This window comes from Lepidochelys olivacea (genome assembly GCF_965140295.1).
Source record: "Lepidochelys olivacea isolate rLepOli2 genome assembly, chromosome: 1".
In the NCBI taxonomy this organism is placed as follows: Eukaryota; Metazoa; Chordata; order Testudines; family Cheloniidae; genus Lepidochelys; species Lepidochelys olivacea.
In genome coordinates, this window is record NC_140411.1 from 59,167,667 (window position 1) to 59,191,048 (window position 23,382).

The 23,382-nt window shown below is 43.1% G+C and overlaps 2 protein-coding genes across 6 annotated transcripts in view; both read right to left on the reverse strand.

The window, feature by feature from the left end:
* Positions 1 to 4,871: 4,871 nt before the first annotated feature.
* MLNR (motilin receptor) lies at positions 4,872 to 11,340 on the reverse strand. Its single transcript, XM_084613800.1, has 2 exons — positions 9,729 to 11,340; positions 4,872 to 6,623 (listed from the first exon to the last, which is right to left on the reverse strand). Exons 1-2 carry the CDS (start codon positions 10,804 to 10,806, stop codon positions 6,310 to 6,312), a joined length of 1,392 nt encoding a protein of 463 aa, XP_084469926.1. The 5' UTR covers positions 10,807 to 11,340; the 3' UTR covers positions 4,872 to 6,309.
* A 971-nt stretch (positions 11,341 to 12,311) lies between these two features.
* FNDC3A (fibronectin type III domain containing 3A) overlaps positions 12,312 to 23,382 on the reverse strand; it is a 204,597-nt gene continuing 193,526 nt past the window's right edge. For all 5 annotated transcript variants that reach the window (XM_084620294.1, XM_084620293.1, XM_084620292.1 and 2 more), the window contains 4 exons: positions 22,915 to 23,124; positions 21,426 to 21,592; positions 20,041 to 20,168; positions 12,312 to 14,683 (listed from right to left, as the gene is read on the reverse strand). In XM_084620294.1, coding sequence (XP_084476420.1) covers positions 14,369 to 14,683; positions 20,041 to 20,168; positions 21,426 to 21,592; positions 22,915 to 23,124 — 820 coding nt within the window. In that variant the 3' untranslated portion in view covers positions 12,312 to 14,368. The remainder of the gene's footprint in view (positions 14,684 to 20,040; positions 20,169 to 21,425; positions 21,593 to 22,914; positions 23,125 to 23,382) is intronic.

Genomic DNA, 23,382 nt, shown 5'->3' on the forward strand with positions numbered 1-23,382 from the left:
CCAAGGGCTGAAGGCTTTCCAGCTTAGAGTCAGCAGGCAGCTCCCTCCACTGCTTTTCCTCTTACCTTCAGCCCTCTGGCCCTGGCTCAGGGATATCAGCAAACCTCTTTTAGTGCTCCTTTACCTTCAGCTTCCTTCTTGGCCCTACCACAATCCCCTAGTCTCCAGCAGCTCATACCTACCCTTCCAGACTGAAACAGGCTACTTTAGCTCACTGGGCCTCCCTGATTCTTTATAGCCCAAAGATGCTGCCCTGCCCTCTTAATTGGCCAAATGGGAGCATCTGCTCTGACACTGGGGCTCTGGAGCTACTTCATTTACTGGGGCCAGCCACCTATGGCAGGGACCATATAAGTGCCTAGGATTGGTAGCTATGAAGAGATTCTATCTGCTATGACTAGATAGAATTATAATAATTTAGGCCCCTATTCACACAACACTTGAACCATGTGTTTAACTTGAAGTTGAAGTGCAGTCCTGAGCTGGGAACTTAGTTTCAAAAGTGTCTTTCCCCAACTGCAGAAAAACAGCATATAAAACATCTATCAATGAGGGGCTGCCGGCAGGGCCAAAATACCTTCAGAAAATGGTTTGAAGATGCCTTTGATAAGTGATCAGGGATTGGCTGAGACAGATGTCAATGGGGAATGAGTTCCTCTTGCTAGGCTCCACTACAACAAAGACACAATTGCCTGCTGCCCTGAGACACGCGTACAATATCCAGAAAAAGCAGATGGTGAATATCAGCCAGGACTGGGCTCCAGGAGGAGCGGACAAGTATCACCAGAGCTTACGTTAGTGAAGGCTTTTAAAAAAGATGTAAACCCCATCCACCATACTAGACTATACAACTCTGGAGGAGAATTTTTGCTCTCAAAAGAGTGAATGTACCTGGGCTAATTTACTTTTCAGCATAATTCTTTTGCTCATAGCTGTGTCCCCATAGAGATTGGTGGAGAAATAATGGAACATTCACAGGTCTGCATAGAAAGTAAAGGTTAGCCAGCCAGCCAATCTAATCACTTCTCCAATGAACCCCTTTACAGACCATTACAAACACTATTTTTTTCTGATCAGAACAATCCATTAAATGCTGCTCAGCCTGGATTTTCACATTTACTAGAGTTATCATAATTGTAATGTTTCTGAAAGGATATTTTAAAAGTTCCAGTCCTCACAGAAAATGCCTTAGGAACAAATCCCACTTGCCTTTCTCATATGACTTCCAAAGGGCTACTCACATGAAGAAGGCAAGCAGGAGTTGAGTTTAGTGTATTATAACAAAACCAAAACCAAGTGGGAATTCCATAAGGACCAGAGAAAAACACAGTTGCTTCCCAGCCTGGAAGAAAGATGGCTTTGTGGATAAGGCACTGCATGGGCACACAGATTTGGGCTCAGTTCCCATCTCTGCCATAGACATCCTGTGTAATCTTGGGCACGTCATGTCACTTATCAGTACCTCAGTTTCCCCATCTGTAAAATGGGGTGAATGATATTCACCACCATTGAAGCATGCTGAGATCTACTAATGAAAAGCGCTGTCTGTGTAAGAGCAGCTGTAAAATGGGGCCCATAGTTCTTCTTTTGTCATAAGAATGGCCATACTGGGTCAGACCAATGGTCCACCTAGACATCCTGTCTGCTAACAGTAGCTAATGCCAGGTGCCCTAGATGGAAAGAATAGAACAGGTAATCACCAGGTGATCCATCCTCTGTCGCCCATTCCCAGCTTCTGGCAAACAGAGGCTCGGGACACCATCCCTGTCCATTCTGGCTAAGAGCCATTGGTGGACCTATCCTCCATGAATTTATCTAAATCTTTTTTAAACCCTGTTAGTATCTTGGCCTTCACAACATCCTCTGGCAAAGATTTCCACAGGTTGACTGTGCACTGTTTATCTGTCTTATCTGTACTTAGCCTGTAAGCCTTTCTGGCAGGGATTGTCTCTTACTATGTACCTAGCACAATGGGGTCCTGGATGTCAGCTGGGGCATCGATACTACTGTAATATAAATAATACAGAAACCAAACAGCTCTCTGGACCCAACTGCCACAGCGAGCTCACAGATGTTACCTTGCTCCGGAAAAAAAGAAGGGCTGCATGGAATTTTGGAGGGTAACTGTTCACTCTTCTGTACCATTGACTAACCCGCCTTTTTCTGTGGGAATATGAGCCTTACCCAAAACCACCTGTCTTTTGGCTGCCTTCAGTGGCCTTTGGCTCAAGCCCTGATACTTTCCCCATTATTCACCTTACTGGTGCATATCTAAACTGGTGAGTAGTCAGTAAAAATCAGTGGCCAGAGCCTCTGTGTTTTGCAGAATGTGCAGATCAGGTTGCACGGGGCCACAATAACCTGCCAAGCCATACCTCAGGCAGGTCTGTTGGGGGAGAGGCACAAAATACATTTATTTAAAGAAATGCCTAAAGCCTAATATTTTGTTGAAACCTAAAAGGAACATGGGAACTGCCATATTAGGTAAGAGCAGTAGTTCATCTAGGGCTCAATCCTGCATCATTGAAGCCAATGGGAGTTTTGCCATTGACTTCAATGGCAGTGGGAGCAGGCCCCAAGTCCACTTTCTGTCTCTGGCAGAGGCCTCTACCCAATGCCTGAATAAGGTGGGAAACACCAGAGTGGACAGTTTTGGAATAACTTACTCCCAGTGGGGGAGTTTCTTCCCAGTCCCCTTGATTACACTGGTTTATACCTAGGAGCATGAAGTGTTTTTAGCCTTTTCAAATGTTAGGTGCTTTAAAAAACCAAACAATCAACCGAAAAACAACAGGGTATGTGACTGTGGGCTGCTTTGTTAGACAGAGAAATAGCCAGTTTATAACTCTAGCTAAGCAAATCATCACACTGATCTCTTGTGACAATGAATTTCACAGACTAATCATAAGTTGTGCAAAATAGTTTCCCTCTGTCACGTTTTTGATTTGGTGCCTTTCAGTTTTTAATCAAATGTCCCCTTATTCCTGTATTTCAAGAGGGTAAATTGGAGTGCCCTGACATACTATTCATCATTTGTGCACCCCCTGCTATGTCCCTCCTTATCTGTCTCCTCTTTAAAAAATCCCAATTGTTTCATATGGAAGGCTTTCCATGCTGCTGATTAGTTTCGTTCCCCATCTTGGAATGTAGTTGAAATCTATTTCTGCTCTATCTTGTTTTTACAGTGGGATGGCCAGAGCTGACAACGGTGAGGATGAAGCAGTGATTTATAGCTCAGCATTACAATATTTCTAATATTATTCTCCATCCCGTTGTTAACGTAGCCTCACACGCTACAAGGCAGCAGGAATAGAGGGAGGGAAGACATCATGGCAGACAGACACATTTTGTGTGTGTGTGTGTGTGTGTGTGAGAGAGAGAGAGAGAGAGAGGCGCATTTCCCCTTTAAGTACCCTGCCCCACTCTTAAGTACACTGCCCTGTTAAGTTAATCAGCAAGCTGAGACCACAGCTCTGCCAGGAAGCTCCCTCAGTCCTGAGCCCTAACGTGTGTCCCCCTTGCTCTATGGAGATGAGGTAAGTGGGGTGCAGGAGCAGGGGGGAGGGGGACACCCTGACATTAGCCCCCCTTTCCCCCCCCCACCTCCACCCCCCAGCAAGCAGGAGGCTCGGGGGAGCAGCTCCAAGGCAGAGGGTAGGAGCAGCACATGGCAGTGGTGGGAGGGACAGCTGAACTGCCGGCAGTTGATAGCCTGCTGGGCAGCTGCTGCACAGGGAATTTAGTGGAGTGGGGAGCTGATAGAGGGCTGTCGGTCCACCCTGGTTCCAAGCCCCCACCAGCTAGCTCCACCGGGCTGCTCTTCCTGCAAGCAGTGGACAGAGCAGGTGGCTGCCAAACGACCTTATAAGGGAGCATTGCGCAACTTTAAACGAGCATGTTCCCTAATTGATCACAACATAACAATGAAACAACGTTAACCGGGACGACTTTAAGTGAGGAGTTACTGTATTCTGTGATCCTTGGAAAGGGGGTATTTACAATGGGGACACAAATGATCTTCCTACCAAACAGGGCAGATTTCATGCCATCACGGTAACCGGAAACCAGTTTGCTTCTGGCATTTTGCGCTGATCAGCAGCAATGCATTATCTCCCAATCATAATATCCACCCCAGGCGTACCACGAGTAAGAAACAAGGCAACTTCTAAATAGCTTGCCGGAAGCTGATATGGAGCAGGAATGCAGGGCTCCAACATTAAAGGGTTATACTGACATTACAAAAAGAAAAGGAGTACTTGTGGCACCTTAGAGACTAACCAATTTATTTGAGCATAAGCTTTCGTGAGCTACAGCGAAAAGCTTATGCTCAAATAAATTGGTTAGTCTCTAAGGTGCCACAAGTACTCCCTTTCTTTTTCCGAATACAGACTAACATGGATGTTACTCTGAAAACTGACATTACAGTGGCTGGTGTGCCATAAATGCTACAGATCAGACAGAACAGAGCTGCTGACACTTCTTCAAAGTAAGGAGCACATTTTATATAGGGTGTGTCTGGTGGATGGTTTTCCATTCTAGTCACAATCACAGGGGGCACCTCCCCTCTTGTTTGTGTTCAGGGGAGCCACTCCCCCTCCTACGTATGATCACATAACATCCCCATGGAAGCTACAGGAATTGCTCACAATGAAAAGTAACACGGAGGAAGTATTTAAAGTGCTTTTAGCAGGTCTTTCAATAACATTTAGCAAGTGGAAATGAAGAGGAGGGGCCAGCACCATGTAACCCACCAGCTCTCAGCAGACCACACTGTGGGATTATCTGATCTAGATTAGACAGATTAGTATCAGGCTAGTGAAGCTCACAAATCAATGCCACCAGGCTTTGTTTTAAATACATCTATTTATTTACAAAGTTCACAGGAGAAAATGACGGTGTTCTACCAAATCCACAAACTAGCAAATATTCTTTGTTCTTTTGTTAATTTAACATTTTGAAAGGGGAAAAAAAACCCCAGCCTCGCAGTGGTGAGACGTTGCTGCAAAGCAAAGGCTGTATGTGTATGGCATGCCATGAGCTAACTGGCTCCTCTGCCCCAGGGCCTTTACTCTAGCCAGCCAGTGCTCCCTTTCGTTAAACTAAGGGTTTTGTCTGAGAATTTTAACGCCTGGGAAAGGTTTGGGTCAAACGCTGCTTTCTTGGGGAGTCTATGCTGGAATTTTTAGTCATGTTTTAACATGTCCAGTCATACCATTGTAAACATTAGTGTAGACAGAACACCTGGGTTACTACACTAAGGATACACAACCACAGTAGTTAACACGGGTTAACTAATGTGTTAAAACGCAACTAAAATTAAAGTATAGCCATATGATCAATTATGCTGATGTGAATGCAGCTTAACTCCATTGGTTTCAGTGGAGTTGTTCCAGAGTTACATCACTGTAGCTGAAAGAAGAATTTGACTCTTCATGTCTAAGCAATATGCTTTGACTCTCCATAGATAACCATACCTTGTCTTCCTATAGCTCTGCCTGACACCACCACATTCCTCACTAGATCATCTAGTTTTATATTCTGGGTTTAAAATTTGTAGTCTCAGTCACAACTAGAAAGTTAACCTAATGTGAGCTAATTATTGCATATATTTAATAAGGAACAACACTACTATTAAAATTATTACAGAGGATTGGTCCATATTATATAAATTAGAGACCCCTTAAATTGTACAGGTCATACCTAAGGGACTGATCCTGGAAACAAGTATGCACATAAGCAACTTTACTTGGGGGAGTTTGGTGACGCTATTCATGTGAGTAAAGTTACTCATGTTTGCACAATTAGATCCTAAAATCTTAAACTCCAATCTTGCAGGACACTCATATGGATGGACCCCTGCACCTGCACGGACCTCCTTGCAGTTGGGCCTTATAGTTTGTAAGATCTTGTTAATGAGAAATCAATTTCAAAAGGGCAAAGGCGCTCTTGGAGGTTCCGTGGCTATCAAACCCAAACAGAACAACCTCAATATTTGGCACTGTTTCTCACAGACAGTCCTAAAAATTGTACAAAGCAATTTTTACTGATTGACATGTAATAAATTAACAATGGGGTTTCTGGGTAATTGACGCCACCTCGCCCTTTGCTATTTTGTTGCCTTTCACTAGTTGTATCCCAGTCTCACGATTCTAAGTTGCCTATTCAATACAAGTATTAAGAAAAAATACAAAGAATTATAAAACTCCACAAATAGCAAAACAAAAATCTAGTCTTTTATGACTATAATGCTAGAATTAACTGCCCTTCCTTTATAGATTATCTCTCTAAAAGTCCATCTGTGAAGCAGTCTCAGAAGGGGGTTATGTACTCTTTTTTTATGCTAGCGCTGGTCTCAGTGTAGCCGCCAGTATCCCGGGTAGCACTGAAAGCCCTTTTCCCAGATCTGCGTGGAAGCAGTAGTTTGTAGACGGCTGCCCTGTATTTCTTTGAAATGAGGTTGTAGAGGATTGGGTTGATGCATGCGCTCAGATAGAAAAGCTGCAAAGCGAATATATTAAAGTACTGGGAGAAAAGCATCATGCTGGTATCCTGAGTGTTTATAAATATGATCCTGCCCACATGGAATGGCAACCAGCAAATTATAAATGCCAGAACCACCACAGCTGTAAGACAAAACAACACACACAAAATAGTTAATGGTCAGGATTCAGACTTATTAAACCACTAACATTCTGAATGTGTAGGTACCAAAACATATAATATATTGTAAATCTGATTCTGTTCTCATGACTTCCTCTTCTTACACTAGAGTAGATCAGGAGTAATACCAGTGAAGTAATGAAGTTATATTGGTGTAAGAAAATGGGAACAGCATCACATCCATTAACTACTTTTCAGAACATACTAAGGTAATTGGGAATCTCTCCAGCAACATTCTTAGAGATTATTTAAATGGGAAAGAGTACATACTTTAGTGAATATAAAATTGTAAACCATTGTATCTTCCCTATAATAGCAAACACAGTAAAAATGAATTTATGTAACATTTTCAACTTCATTTATGTAATATGAAAATTAAGAGGAAAACCAGAATGAGGAGTGTTTTTGTAAAAGTGCACAGCAAACGTATTCTTGTCATCGATTTATTTTTAAACACGGATACGTTGAAAAGGTCTGTACCGTTATGCCTGTTCTAACACGCTGCACAGTTAATGTGTTCTCTCTACTGGGCTCTTACTATAATCTACCGTGTGCATTATTTTTAATTATTTCTATTTACAAGTTCACGAAACACGTACAATTCCTTTGTATTACTTGTGACTTTTCAAAAGAGAACATATGGCCAGTCAATTATAGAAAAAAGGTAATGGTCCAAATTCATCCCTTGTGTAATCCACTAGCTTCAAAGGAATAACCAAGGATCCGTTTGACCCATATGTCAAAAGACACTGTCACCTTGAAATTCACATTTCTGTCAGAAAACTTGGTCCTACTCTAGTTAAAAGAAGTATCTAAGTTTACTACATCTGAAAGAAGTTCGCAAACACGTATTTTTCTCTAGTGGTTTTAGTTTCTTTGCTTTGTGCAACTGACAGCGCTCTGCATGCAGTCAGTTTCTCTCTTGTTAAAAGAGCTTTACGTATGGCAACAGAGGCAGAAAAACCTTCGGCCACATCGGGCCATAATGTAGAAATGATGCTCAATCAACAACTGGAATCTTTTAAAATTAGCCAATATATTACAAAAATGAACGCTGGCAATGTTAATTCAACTCTGTAAGTGTTAAGAGCCTAAAACTAACTGTGTCAGTGCACGTAAATAACTGAATTGTTGAACAACCACCGAAGGTCTAAAATCGATTGTATACGTTTTTCTCTAAGCACTTATATCACAGTTAGCACAGAGTATTTCAATGAGTGGTTTCAGAGCACAGGCCGTGCTAGTCTGTAGCCGCAAAAAGAAAAGGAGGACTTGTGGCACCTTAGAGACTAACCCATTTATTTGAGCAGGAGCTTTCGTGAGCTTCAGCCAGGGCTGAAAAGAAGGGGCCCCGGGCCAGTACGGCGCACCGGTAAAAGGCGGCTGCCAGGACCGGCCGGCACGGCTGACATTACAGAGCTACTGTGGCAGCACTTTAAGAACTCTGCTTGAATATCGCTGCCCCTTTGCGCCCCCGACCGGCGGCCCTGCTGGGTCCCGACCATCAGGGCCGCCAATGGCGGGGCGCAAACGGGGCAGCGACGACCTGGTGGGGTCACTGATGGAGGGCATCAGCTTTAATATCGCTGCCCCTTTTGCCCCCCCGGCCGCCAACCAGGGGGCGGGCGGGGGCGGGCAAAAGAGGTAGCTTCCCCGGGGCTGCGATTTAAAAGGGCCCGGGGCTCCGGCTGCTGCTGCTGCAGCCTCAGCAGCCAGAGTCCCGGGCCCTTTAAATTGCCACTGGAGCCCTGGGTGGCGCGGGCCAGGGAGCGCAGCTGGACTGGCTGTGGGACGCTGACCCCCAGCCCAGCCCCTTCCACCCAAGGCCATGCCCCTTCCGGGAGGGACAGAGCAGCCCCATACCGGTAAGATCTGCATTTTACTTTCACCACTGGCTACAGCTCACTTCGTCGGATGCATCCGACGAAGTGAGCTGTAGCTCACGAAAGCTTATGCTCAAATAAATTTGTTAGTCTCTGAGGTGCCACAAGTCCTCCTGTTCTTTTTACAGAGTATTTTAGTATCTCCTCTGCTTGCAGATGAATGTTATGCATTCCTGCAAGCATGGCTTTGTGGTCTAATCAATATTTTCTAAATACATAGACGGCTGGGAGCCACATGTTCAAATACCGGCAGGGTCTGTTCAACCCTTTGCATTTCTCCTGTAGCTGTCTGATAGAAAATAGGTGTGTCAGATGAAGCCTTAGAAATAAAGGAATGAAAATCAGTGCCATTGAAGTCAATGGGAGTATCACCACTGACTTCGATGGAGCCAGGGTTTCATCACAAGTCTTCTTTGCTGCATGGGCCCATAATGATTTGTTAGCCCTTTTCGTAAACATGTACCTGACCCCAAATTCTCCATTCCCTTGCTGCCAGCCTGGTTATCCACCTCTGAGACGGCTGAATTTCAGTTGTGCTACACAGATAAAGTTAGTGAAGTTAGTTAGCTGTCAGGAAGTATTTTAGGTAGTAGATATCCCAAATATTATTTAAAATAAAATATTATAACGAAGTGCATTTGGGGGGTGCTGACGTCTATGGTGCACACAAATGTATGAAAGCAAGATTTAGCAAGTACCCCAGAAAATCTGCTAACAGAGAAACCTATTAGGCAAGGGGAAAAAAATCTCCCCAGGGAAGAGGCAGAAGCCTCATTATTAGAGTAATTTTAAACTGGGCAAGGGTTTGGAGAGAGCATGAACCTCACCTACAGCTAGAAATTGGCTGAGTACATCTATAGGGACCAGTGGTGGCTTGCTGCGGTCAGAGGTCACCAGGCCCCACTGAGCAGTTTGACCTAAGGGATTTTTCCACCTCTGATGTCCCCGCTCTCAGACACATCCCTGCTGAAATCGGTAGGGTGCAGACACTGGCCGAATCGTGCCCTATGAAGTTCTCAGGCCTTTTCACCCTGCAGTTCACCCTGGAGCCACCCCGCAGAGGTGGGCTGCGGGGAGGGTGCAGGGTTGCCATGGTCTGTACAGGGCTGATCGAGCCCAGCCTGGGGGGAGCTGGGCGGTACCTGGGTAGGGAGTGAGGGAAGGGGCTGATTCCCTGGGACTCACCCAGGATCCTGATGGTCTGTCTGTGCCCCTTCTCCCTGAGGGCCGCGCTGGGGCCCTGGGGCCGGACTTTGCTCCTCCAGAGCGCCCTGCCGATGAGGCCGTAGAGCACGTTGAGGCAGAGGACGGGCAGGATGAAGTAGCTGGTGGTGACCCACAACATGATGCCCAGCAGGCCGGACTCGGTGGCCAGCGGCGTGAGCCGGCACTCGCGGCTGAAGTCGGTCTGGTTGTCCCGCTGCTCCACGCCCACCAGGAAGAAGAAGGGCCCGGCCGAGAGCAGGGCGAAGGCCCACAGGGCCCCGATCACGGCCTTGACCCGGCGCTTGGTGATCACCACCTTGGCCTTGAGCGGGAAGCAGATGGCCAGGTAGCGCTCCACGGTGAGCGCGGTGATGTGCAGGATGGTGCAGTAGGTGCAGGCCTCGGCCAGGTAGTAGGAGAGGCGGCAGAGCAGCTGGCCGAAGATCCAGGGCCGGGAGCGCCAGAGGCGGTAGAGGTCGAAGGGCAGCCCCAGCAGGATGAGCAGGTCGGACAGGGCCATGCTGCCCAGGTACAGGTTGGTGGTGCTCTTCAGCTCCCGGCAGCGCCGCAGCACCAGCAGGGTCAGCACGTTCCCCGCCACCCCCACCAGGAAGAGCCCGAGGCACAGGGCGGTGACCGGGATGAGCGCGGGCAGCGGCAGGGAGCTGCAGAGCCGCTCGTCGCACGGGGACCCCGCCCACGCCTCGCCCTCCGCTCTCGGGGCGCTGCTGTTCTCGCAGCCGCCCCCCATGGCGCCGGCGGCTGCGGCTAGGCCAGGGGCTGGGGCTCGGGGGCAGGAGCTGGGAGAGAGGCGCCCGGGCCGCAGCCCATGGTGGGCGGCGAGCGCCGCGCTGCCAGGGCCGGGGCCCCGCTCCGGCGAGGCGGGGGCAGCAGGAGCCGCCGCTCGGACTCTTCTTCGGCGGCCGGGGGCAGAGCGAGGAGCTGCCGCGCGAGGGGCCGGGCCCAGCTGGGCTCCACTGTCCCCTCCTCTCCCCGTGGAGCTTATATCGCTCCGGCTTCTAATCGAATGACTGGCCCCAGCGCATCGGAAGCCCATTTTTCACTGCTGGGTAAGTGACAACGAAAGCCAGGGCCAGCCCCAAGCGTGCACCTGCCGCCGGCAGTTTTTGCTTAAAAGAGCTCCGTCGATGTTCCCAGTGAGGAATCAGCGCCCCTCCGAGGCTCAAAAGGAAAAGCACGAGTCGGAACGGGGCAGCTGGGCTTTAAAAACCGAACTGAACCGGGGCTTTTAAGGTAGAGTTTTTCGTTCGGTCTGTTCAGCTCCGCATGAATTGAACACCGCCTTCCAACAAATCCCCAAACAAACCAAGCGGAAACCATTGAATTTTCTCCCGCTTTCAGCCGAACCCTTGAATTTGCGATGCTCTCACCCACCGAACAACCGTAAAATGCGTTCCTGTTTGCCTGAAAGTTCTCACCACCGAGCTCACCCTTCCAATGTGGAATGAAACTCAAAACTATAGCTTGAGAGTTACCATGCAGCTTCTGGTTCTGTTGGGACTACTTCACACAGAGCTATTTTCCCAGCCATGCTACAGTGAAAATATAGGTTTCAGAGTAGCAGCCGTGGTAGTCTGTATTTGCAAAAAGAAAAGGAGGACTAGTGGCACCTCACAGACTAACCAATTTATTTATGCTCAAATAAATTGGTTAGTCTCTAAGGTGCCACTAGTCCTCCTTTTCTTTTAGTTAAAATATAGTTTGTCCAGTAGAAAACGTGCACAGTTTACAAGACAATGTTGTGCTGGTACACACAACTTCATTTTAGAATCTGAAATAGCTGGTTAAAAGTTGCAGTCCCTGCTTTGATCTTACTCACAATTCCTTGCGGAAGTTTTCCCTAAACAGGGGCTGCAGGTACGTATGACAAAAATAGATTTAAAAGAACTTGTATGAATGGATCATGTGGAAAAATAGATAATTTTCTTCTGGGCAAGAATTAGCTTTTTGTACTGTAACTGCTATTTTAAATCACTGCTTCTTAGTCTTCTTGCACTAACTTGTACTGCATAAAGTAGGTTATATGCAGCATTTAGGAACTATAGAATATTGTGATCCACTTTGTTCAATGAAACTGTGACTTTTAAATCAGCATTTACATTTAATACCCATTCCTTTCTTCACTAACAAAACAATATGGTTATGAAAGCAATAAGGAAAAATAATTTACAGGAGAGCAAAGCTAAGTTCTTGAGGGGGCCATTTAGGGATCTGGGGCAAAAACTGGGGATTGGTCCTGCCTTGAGCAGGGGGTTGGAGTAGATGACCTCCCGAGGTCCCTTCCAACCCTGCTATTCTATGATTCTATGAAGTTTTAAGAAAGACACTTAGTGTAGCAATTTTCCTAATCTCCCTATCAGACTGATGTTCAAGACAGTGTCTGGTCACACTCATTTTGTCATAAAATGGACAGAATGCTTAAAAGGGGAGAATACTATTTTACATGAATTGTTGTCTTATTAAAAACTATGTCAGTCTGCCAGAAAAGTGGAGAAGTCCAGGAAAAGTTCAGTTATATCCAAAGATCAATTAACAAACATGGAAAAAGAATGATACTTTTATTTTCCACACATTGTAAAGATACTTTTGCTACATAGTTTGTGTATATTTCTATGAGATTATACATTTTTCGTCTGTATGAAGTCCAACGTTATACAAGTTTAAAGTGATATGTTTGGTACTGTATCTATAACGTTTTAAAAAGTTTAGAGTTTTTTTGGAATGTACAGTATATGAGGTAAAATTAAGATTACATTAAAAACCGTCTTCACTGCAGTAATCTGCACTGAGGTTCAAATGGCAAATACACTATTAAATGACATTTACTATCAAAAATAGGAGTTCATTTGAATTTTACTATGAAAAACATAAGCCACTGCAGTTTAACTGTAGTGACAAATCTTACCATTTTAGACATTCAACCGTATAGAAATCTCTGGGCTAATACACTCAATCTCATTTGTACTGCCGAACATGGCACTTTTAAGAAGGTTCTAGAAAACATCTGCTGTCACTGTATTTTGTGGGAAGATATCAGCCTCTACATAAAAGTGACAAATTTAAAATAAAATGTAAACATACAGTACATTTTAAAGACAGATCATTCTTACCGCTTGAGGGCCAAGTTCTTATCCCTTTCTTTTTTAAAACAAAACTCAACAACATTATTCTACAGCACAGATCATTGGACGTAGAAACAATTACAATACATGCCCGTTCTAATATAAGAGAAATTCTTCAGAGATCTTCAAAACACAAGACAGAGGTTCTTTTTATTATTATTTTAAGACTGACAGAAGTGCTTAATGCCATTAAAAATGCTAAATCCAACACAAGTAGAAGTCATTAGTGATCCACTATCTTGTAACTGAAATAAATTAAAGCTAATGACAAAATGGATAAGAGATAATGTAAGTGTGATAGTTTCACTACAAACTTTATGTAATTGGCCGTCATTGACATCTGGCAAGATGTTCACCGGGCTACTTAATAAAGTTAAGTCTGGTCATTCAAGAACTCACAAATGCAAGCTCACAAAACATTGATGAATTATGCAATTGCAAAGTGCTCTAATGCAACATTAACTACATGCAATCAACAATTTGGTACAGTATCCAAAGAGACATTACATTAAACGTTCGGTTCTCAGGAAAAAGAAGGTTGAAGTTTTCTGGTGCAAATTATTACACTCCCCCCTTCCCAATTTGGTGCCCCAAAGGAAAAAGGCCGTGCTTCATTCCCGTGGTCATGGCAAGTGAATGTAGGGGTAACAGCAAAAATTATGGTTATCCGAGAAAATTTATACACATTATCAATAGAGGGTACATATATCTATATAAACAGCACCCAATCAAATAAAGATCTGATTTCAAAAATGATTTTTAACTTACTTCTTTAGTGTTAGATCAAAAAAGCTCTCTCTCTTCCATGTTTGTAGGAAGCTAAAGAGGCATTTTTATGCGTAAACATCATATCGGGGCCAAGATAAACCACTTGTGCCATATCTTTTTAGTCTTACAAAATGTATACTTGCAGTGGAAAACTACATTTATCAGATAAGAATCTTCTTTCATGCATTCACTTCCATCCAGTTTACTGCCTGAGAAGAGCCCCTTCTAGTTTTCATCATAATCCTGCTTCCCAAATAATTAAGAGAAATGAGGAGGTAGAAATACAGCGCTAGATTGCTTTCACAGCATCAGACTAACATTTTATACAGCACAAGTTTGTTAGTGTAACTTTTAAATGCATTTTACTCATTTCCTCCCTCTCTTATGGTACTAATCCTTAAAAATGTGGACCAGGTTACCATTATTACACTCCTGCTTATTGGTCAGAACCTTATAATGATACATTGCTTGCCTTATATAAAGTTTGTACTGCAAGAAGGCATGTTAAAGGAAATATTTCTGTGGCTTGCATTCTATAATCTGTGCCAACGTCTACTTAATAAGCATTTTAAATGGCTGAAAAGATGTGCTACAGTCCCAATGCTGATGCTAAATGCCTGTTTCTGTAAAAGCAAGAGAACAGAAATATTTTTAGAATATGAGAATTTAAAATGCAATGGGCAGCATTCTAAAAGAAAATTGTTTTTCTCACTTTATTACAAAGTACTGAATGATAAAGGCAATCAGAATGGAAAAGATAGCAAAGAGCAGAAGGATGACAGCAGCACACTGTTCATCACTTAGTGTCTGTTGTGTCCTTGAGATTTCCACAGTGTCTTTGTTGGTGCTGGTTGGTGGTTCAGTTCTCTGAGAGATGAACTGTACTGTGGTACTGTAGGGGCCTATCAGGTCCTGATGACCTCCTGTTTCTTGGCACTGTCGAATGGCACACACACGAAAACGATATTCACAGTTCAGCTGGAGGCCTGAATGCCGGAATGACCAGTCAGGCCCCTTATAAATCTGTCAAAGAAAAAAACAAAAAACAAAAACATTTCTAACAAACAGGCATATTGTGTTTACTGTGAAAATTTAAACTAAAAATGCCATACCTATAGTTTAATAGGTCTCTATGTTTACTGTTGAAGTGACTGTGAAAACAGCAAGTGCTTCTTAATCACCTGTGTTTTCAATGACATTTTTCTAGCCATATAGGCAGAAAAAATTAACAAAGATTAATGGAAAAAAACTCTAATGCCCAATTAAATTTATTTTCAGTCTTTTGGTAAAATATGTAGCGTTACAAACTCCATTAGATTATAACTTGCAAAGCACCAAATATAGCTCCTGTAAGAAGCCTTCACTTTCAGTAAACATTTTAAGTGTCAGATATGATGTAACCCTCGTTGTCTCACCATGGGTTTCTAAGTGGATTAATTAGATGGCAGTTTGTATGCAGCGTTCGTGTAGCTGCGTCAGTCCCAGAATATTAGAGAGAAGAGGTGGGTGAGGTAATCTCTCTTATTGGACCAACTTCTGCTGGTGGCTATTAGAGAGACAAGCTTTTGAGCTACTCAGAGCTCTTCCTCCCTGAGCCCTGGGGAAGAGCTCCGAGTAGCTCAAAAGCTTGTCTCTCCAATAGCCACCAAGAGAAGTTGGTCCAATAAAAGACATTACCTCACCTGCCTTGTCTCTAGATGTCAGATTACCATATTCATCAATTCTAACCAAATCCCCACGCATTTTGCTAAACTTAAGCTACACTCTCTTAAAAAGGTCACCATAAATTCTCCCAGCAAACTTTGGATCCAGTAAAGAGCCTTGCATAGGGCCGGATTTAAGGGCAGGCAACCGCCCGGGGTGCCATTTTTGCTGTTATCATGAATGAATACAGGTTTATGGATCATAGCATGCATATTTATCATCTTATATGACAGGGATAAATCATTCATCAAAGTCGTAAAATGGGCTCCAAATGCAATAAAAAAATAAGGTATTCAGAAGTTTAACAAATGGAGAAGGGGGGGCACCAAAGATGCTCCTACCCCAGGGCTCCATTTGGTCAAGGGCTGGCCCTGCCTGGAAAAGCCCTCTTTGTGATTCTTCTTACCTCACCAATTCAGTGGTCCCAGCACTCTGTTAGTGTTCATTCACATTGTTCCTTAATCTATCTATTGGGTGACGAAGCCCTGTCTTTCACTGAACTCACTGCTTCGTCAACATTCTGAATGCCTGCCTCACTAAACGCTGAGGCCTGGTCTCCTAAGAATCCATGTTTGTAGATCCATTTATGTCTGTGGAAGTCTCATTGAAGCCAATGAGACTCCATGTAGGCATAATGGTCTGGGTGGGTGGATTCATATGCTGTGTGGATGCCCATCACTAGTGCAGCATTGGTTAATTTCTCTCTTTAAATGCTTTTATCTTTTTCTCTCCCATTATTCAATCTCTTATTTAAGTGGAGTACTGGTAGCAGTAAACAAACATCAAATTATCCAAAACCTTTTCCTATAGTTGATTTCATAGTATTGAACATCGTCTAGCAAATAAATGCATGCAACTACTACTGTGTTTAGTGGTGGAAGAAATAATCAAAAATTGTTTTCTAGATTTAGGTCTGGATGCTGTTGCTCATTTGTACTTACAGGGTTAATTTATTTACATAAATAAATGCTTTCTTTCAGAGGTTAATAAATCTAAATAACTCTATGTGACCCTGTTTTGCTTGTCTTGATCCAAAATTTGATTTAAAGATGTTTTATGAACTAATATAATTAATCAGATGCACAGTCAGATTTCATATAGCTATAATATATTTTCAGAGGAAATACAGTACTTCTCAAACTGAATTTGCTTGAAGATTGTAGAAATCGTACATGAGAGCTCTTTCTACTACTTGCTACATAAAGTTTTACAATAACCAAAATTTCACATCACATTAAGGGCAGATCTTCTGGTCTGGTCCAGCTATACTGACAGCTGCCCTATTTTACACCTGGCTGCCCATGGACCCAAGGGACCATTCTGACAGCCAGGGACTTCTAGAATATATAGACACCCGGGAGACTCCCCTTCTTCCTAGACACAGTTCCCACACGAAGGGATGGGGGACAGGTAGTATAGGAAACCCTACAGCAGACCTATGCCACAAGAGGATTCCCCTACACAGGGGGCACCCTCCACTAGTAGGTCTTAAGGCTGGCCATATCTAGACTACAGGGGCTATAGTAGCAGAGCTACAGTGCTGTAGCTCTGCTGGCATAACCCCCGAGTGTACGCACGGCCGATGGAAACGGAAGAGGTTTTCCTGTCACTGTCACCTCCCTGAGTGTTAGTAGCTAGGTCGATGGAAGCAGTCGACTGCCAACCTAGTTGCATCTATGCTGCAGATTAGGTCTGCATAATTATGGTGTCAGGGGTGTGGATTTTTGCACTCAGCTGTATTGACTTAAAATTTAAGGGTAGACCAGATTGCTTTTTTGTATTGCTGGAGTAGCAAAAAGAAGCCTTAATGGACAAGAGAATCTGGTTCTAAGGCCATGTCTACACTTACCCCGTAGATCAGCACTGCTGCAATCGATGCAACGGGTGTCGATTTAGCGGGTCTGGTGAAGACACGCTAAATCGATGGGAGAGCGCTCTCACAACGATTGTATGCTCCACCTCCCCAGAAAGTTGGCAGGAGCGTGTTTCCCATCGACCTAGCACAGCGTAGACACCATGGTAAGTGGATATAGCTACGTCGATTTCAGTTACATTATTCACATAACTGAAGTAGCATAACTTAGATTGATTTACTGCGGTAGTGTAGACCAGCCCTTAGTGGTTTAACCTAATGCATGTGCTCATTTACATGTTACAGGCCAGTTCCCCAGCTGATGTAAATCGGCGTAGCTCCACTGAAGCTCTGCTAATGTGCACCACCTGATGATCTAGCACTATACATTTTGTAATGAGCAGTTAAGCACAGTTTCTATCTTGGCTATTTCAAAAGGGCTTCTCACCATAGTATCCACACATCTTTAATATCCTGTTTCCATCCAGTACCCTGCTTTAACTTCCAGTGATAGTTTTTACAAACTTAATGTTATCTTTTTAAATCTACCTCAATTTACTGTGCTGAATAATTACAGTGAGGCACATGTGGTCACACAGATTGTTTTTGTCAGTGTCAGGCTTTAAGAGTAATCTTCATTTTCTTTTACAGTATTTTGGCAACGTGCATCACTTATCAAAAAACAGTCCAACTCTGTCTCTAGAGGCAATTACACAGCATTTAATGAACTCTACTGACATACTGAATGCTGCATTTGCAACTTTAAAGTTACAAAATCAATAAACAGAATATTTACACTGCAAGATAAATGCTTTGGACTAACTACAGTTCCACTTGTACTGAAAGTATAATAAATGGAAGTAAAATACGTAACACTCGACAGTAGGTACTGATTTATGAGACTAGTAATGTGCATAACCTATCAAAACACAGGGCTACACTTATTTAATTTGCGCCCATAATAAAATTACAGTATCTCAAAATTAATTGTGCTTCCTCTTTGGAAGGAAATCTGCTTGCTTAATAGTGTGAAACAGCTCACAAGTCTAATTATATGTCAATTTTCTGAAAGTTTATACAGAAAGACATCAGAAACTAAGGTGGTATTGTACATCCTCTGTTAAAACGAGCCTATTTTGTTATTTGGCATCTCAAACTGCATATCTACATGGTAAAAACCTGAAATTAACTGAAAAAAAAATCTTAACAGCTTGGCACTGGTGGTTGCAGCATCCCCTATCACTAGGAAGGGAATGAACGGCAAGAAACTAATGACTGGAATGGGTTACAGCAGCTTCCTGCAAGCCAACATTCCATCGTGTCTACACTGCCTATGGAATTCTTCTTGTTGGGTAGGGCCTGTCTGCTCTACTGTGCTTTCCATACACCACAGACACTACAGTGAAACTGTCTAGAATATTAATAGCTTTCCTTGAACAGTCCATGATGTGCAGTGATCATCTAGTTTGTTTACTCTTTCTTCATAAATCTTGCTTCCATTCCTTTAATTAGTTTGTTTCCCTTTTCTCAGTTCCTCCCATTCGTGGACATTTTCCTGACCCTCAGGTGCAAAGAACTGTACATAGTATTCAAGATGACTCATCAATCAATACAATGTAGATTCATAGATTCAAAGGCCCGAAGGGACCATGGTGATCATCTAGTCTGACCTCCTGTATAACAGAGACCATAGAACTTCCCCAAAATAATTCCCAGAGCATATTTTTTAGAAAAACATCCAATCTTGGTTTAAAAATGGTCAATGATGGAGAATCTACGACGACTGTTGGTAAACTGTTCCAATGGTTAATTACCCTCACTGTTAAAAATGTACACCCCATTTCCAGTCTGAAACTATAACATCCTTTTACTGAAGTCTTTTTCCTCTGTAAACATTTCAAAAGAAGAAACCTGGAGTAATTAGCTTTTAACACAAAACCAGCATGGGTGATAACTACAGTAACTCCTCACTTAATGTCCTCCCGCTTAATGTTGTTTCAAAGTTATGTCGCTGCTCAATTAGGGAACATGCTCATTTAAAGTTGTGCAATGCTCCCTTATAACGTTGTTTGGCTGCCTGCTCTGTACACTGCATGTAAGATTTTGTGAAGAGCAGTGACTTTACAAGGGAGCATTGCACAAGTTCCTCTTCTCTGCCTCCTCCCAGCGCTTCCCCCACCGCCAAACAGCTGTTTGGCGGTGCTTAGGACTTTCTGGGAGGGAGGGGGAGGAGCGGGGAAGCGCTGCGTCTCCAGTCCTCCCCCTCCCTCCCAGAAAGTCCCAAGCCCGCCAAACAGCTGTTTGGCGGCGCTTAGGACTTTCTGGGGGCGGGGAAGGAGCAGGGATGTGGCGTGCTCTGGAGAGGAGGTGGAGTGGGGGTGGGAAAAGGTGGGAGTGGAGCGGGGATGGGATGGGAAGAGGCGGGCCTGGAGCATCCCCCAGCAAAGTTGGCGCCTGTTCTTCTCTGGGTAAGCTGCCACTGCTGCTGCAAAGGTGCTCCCTAGTGTCCTTGCTTGCAGCGGGCTGTGCCTGTGTGGGGTAAGCCAGGGGCACTTCCCAGCCACAGTACAATACAGTACTTTACAGTATGTAATGCCTTTTGTCTGCCCCCAAAAAATTTCCTTGGAACCTAACCTCCTGCATTTAATGGGAAAATTGGATTTGTTTAACATTGTTTAACTTAAAGTTCAATTTTTCAGGAACATAAGTACAACATTAAGTGAGGAGTTACCGTATAACATTTGACCTGAACATTCTTTAATCGCAATTAACCTTTACCAATACTCTTCACATAAACATATTATACTTTTTTAATGAACTATACCTGTTTGAATTCTGAGTCTTTTCCTGCCATGACCTGAAGACTGTAAATAACTGGATCACCTTTCATTGGTTGCAAAACCTCCCATGTGATTTCACAAGTGTGATCATTTACTCTCTCTATTCTTGGCGCTGTTGGAAAAAAGCAAATACATTAGTTAACTGTGTATTGTCTCAAGTTAGTGGTTTCCACTAATTTGTAAACTGTAGCCTCTATGGTATTTTGTTTCTGAAACAGAAACAAAAGTTTTAAGTGCAAAAATATTTTTCTTATCCACTTCTCATGTTGACTAACACTACATAAATAAGGATGCTAGCACACTGCTTACATGTTTTGTTTCCTCCACAAGGATCAAGGACAATTATGATTCTCATGAATGAATAGCATAAGAAAGGTTAGTTGCTATGAAGAAAGTAGTCTGAAAAAACTTTTATTGCAGAGAAGTGTTAAGTAATAGATGTAGATAAAGAATTGCAGTTTAAGATCAACTGACCCAGTCTGAACACAGGAACTGCCGTACTCAACCATCAGACAGTGGCAAGAACCAGATGCTTCAGAGGATAGCATAGGAACCCTCAGCAGGCAGAGACAGGATAATCTGATACCTCCCCCCACCAAATACAGAAAGAAGAATCTGAACAGTGAGTGAGAGCTGGGAGGCTGGGTGAGCCTGAGACTATGTGAGAGACTATGGAAGAGACTGGGTGCTGGGTTGTGTGTAGTAGTCATTTTAGAAATTCCTCAACAATACAAGGGAAGGAAGGAGCAAGTGATGACATACAAAGGGGCCTCAAATGAGTTGGTCTATAGGTGTTCTGGATGGATCTGACCCAGCCCTGCTACCAGGACACCAAAAATGCTAGATTCCAAGAAATGTGTCCAGAAGGAACGAATACTACTACAAATGCCTAGCCAAACTTCTGACGTCACAGAAAGTTAAATCTGTACCCTAAGTGTACGGAAGGAGATGTGTAGTTTTGGTGATTTGTGTTCAAGTCTGACAAAAGGCTGTCAACCCTGCTTTAACTGTCCCATTAAGTATGGAGCTGCTGCTGCTACCTTCATAATCTATGTATTTTAATGCACCCATTATGGAGTCTCTGGATGCCACAATGAATCGTGTTTGTTTAGTGCACATTAAAGAGGAATTGTTTAAACCTCATCAAAAATAATTAACTGAATAAATATGATCACAAAGTCCTTTCTATTCAGCTGAGTTTTAATTTTTTTTTAAAAAAGCCCTTAACTTGGATTTGGGACGTAAACTACTCAGCACTGCCTCTTAACTGCAAGCTTGTTTATACTGAATAGGACTAGTAGTACTGATTTATTAAGTAGTGAGAAAAATGACATTACAGTTAAATGACAAGTGCAAATACAATGCTTACCTTTCAAGGCAGCTGGAACAGATTTGGTAGTCGTGAAAATGTACTCTTGAGAAAGTGGACCTTCGCCAGCTTCATTACAAGCCTGAATACAAAATTTGTAGGATGTTGACTCAATGAGTCTTTGTACTTTGTATGTATGACATGGTCCTCTATATAAGGATATAAACCTGAAAGTAGAAATAGTGATTATGTAAAACAGATTAAATAGATTCCAAAGTAGTCTGCATGATTTCTATTTTTGTTTTAAATTCACTCTTATCTTTTTTTAAATGCCTGGAATTGAATGACCAGCTCATAAATACTGATGTCCAAGTTAATGTATGGTCTTTCAGTAATACAGAACAATGAGCTCACTTTTCAATAAGCTGTGACTATTGCTGGTCTTATTTCTTCTCGGAGTGGAAAAGGGGGAGAGCTCTGGATTAGTTTAGTATGTGGTGCTTTCTATTTTCACTGCTCCCCTATCATATTCCTGCTTTTCAAAAGTGAGTTGGTCTGGATTTTAGCTACCTGCACCTCAGCAGTATTCCTCACTAGCTCTAAGAATGGGTCAAGTCTCTGCGATTCCCATTGCTCTTCCACATTTTTGTGGGGAAGGTGTGCTATGGCCCAAATCTCACATCTGTGTGGGAGAGATCTGTCACAGTTGCAACATACGTTGTTGTCCCAGTCTGATGGGTTTTTCTAGATTGGTCACACTCTCTTGTGTAGTGATGCTGGAGCAGGTCAGTTTCACTGGCCCGTCTGTTTGATTTTCAGTCTCGGGGGTTCTAATACTGGTTTTGTCTCAGAGGGAGTGGAGAGGTTTTGTTACCATGTTCTACTCCTGTTCATTTCTGAGTTGGGGTGCAAGCATGAATTACTTTTTGGTAGCGATGGTGAATTCCCTGCTATGTGGATCTCCATTTCTGTTTATTCCTATGTCAGGGCAGGTTCCACTTGGTAGATCCCTACTTTTCTCCAGGTCTCAAGCTATCGTATGCTCATACTATGGTAGTGTATGTGGTGCGGTGGTATTGTGTGTTTTGCTATCTAGGGAAAGGTGGTGCAAGCAAAAAATTAATGAATTTAAATCCTTAAACTCCTCACCCTGTAAAGAAAGCAGCAACAAGGTGAGAACTCACCCCCCATCACCCAAGAGGCACATCAAGTTAAAAGAATTAGCTCAGACTTAGTCAACATAAATACTTAACAAAACCATAGAAAACAGAAGAGCCTGGTGGCACAAGCCATCTCATCTTCACATCAAGCTCTTCATGTTAAACCTTCACTATGAAAACCTTTCAGTTTTAATGTCTTGCACCTTCTAATGCTGTACATCAGAGTCTCCCCTTTTCTTCCCAAGGTAGACAACTTCTTAAATTCATTTTAAATTAAACCAAAGGTATGATGTCTTCTTCCATGATGCCTTTCTGGTACTTCCTTATCCATTAAACAACACCATGTATAACGCAGAGCACATACAAAAGGAAGTGATATTAGTGCTAACCTTCCATTCTTATCTTCCATTTGAAGGTGGTACTGAATGGAGTCAGTTAATGCTTTTGAAGTTCCCTCTCCCCATTTTAGCTTGAGAGTCTGAGAACTGTACACAGCACATTCCAGGCGAGGTGGATCAGGAGGGAGTGGTTTTGTTTTCAGTTTTATTGTGTGGCTGAAAGGACCTGCTCCAAGACTATTTAGGGCTTGAATTCGTATTCTAATAATTAAAAAGAAAAAAATTATCCACGTAAACAGATTTAAAAGGGTAATTGATTAATTCCAGGACTCATCTTCAAGAGTCTTACAGTAGAGAATAATAAGGTCATTGAATAGATACTACTTTTTATGATATACATGTCCCTTACCACGAAGAGTGGTTGGATTTAGTCATAAATATTAGTGAATGTGCATTCATCTTGCAGTACTTTAAACAATGTATTCTATTAAAAATAAAGAATATTAACGTAAGGGTCAT

Coding starts and splice junctions, on each gene's coding strand:
- MLNR (XM_084613800.1), bottom strand. CDS start 10,806: ATGGGCTTCCGATGCGCTGGGGCCAGTCATTCGATTAGAAGCCGGAGC. Junction 6,624..9,728: donor ACAGACCATCAGGATCCTGG/GTGAGTCCCAGG, acceptor TTTGTCTTACAG/CTGTGGTGGTTCTGGCATTT.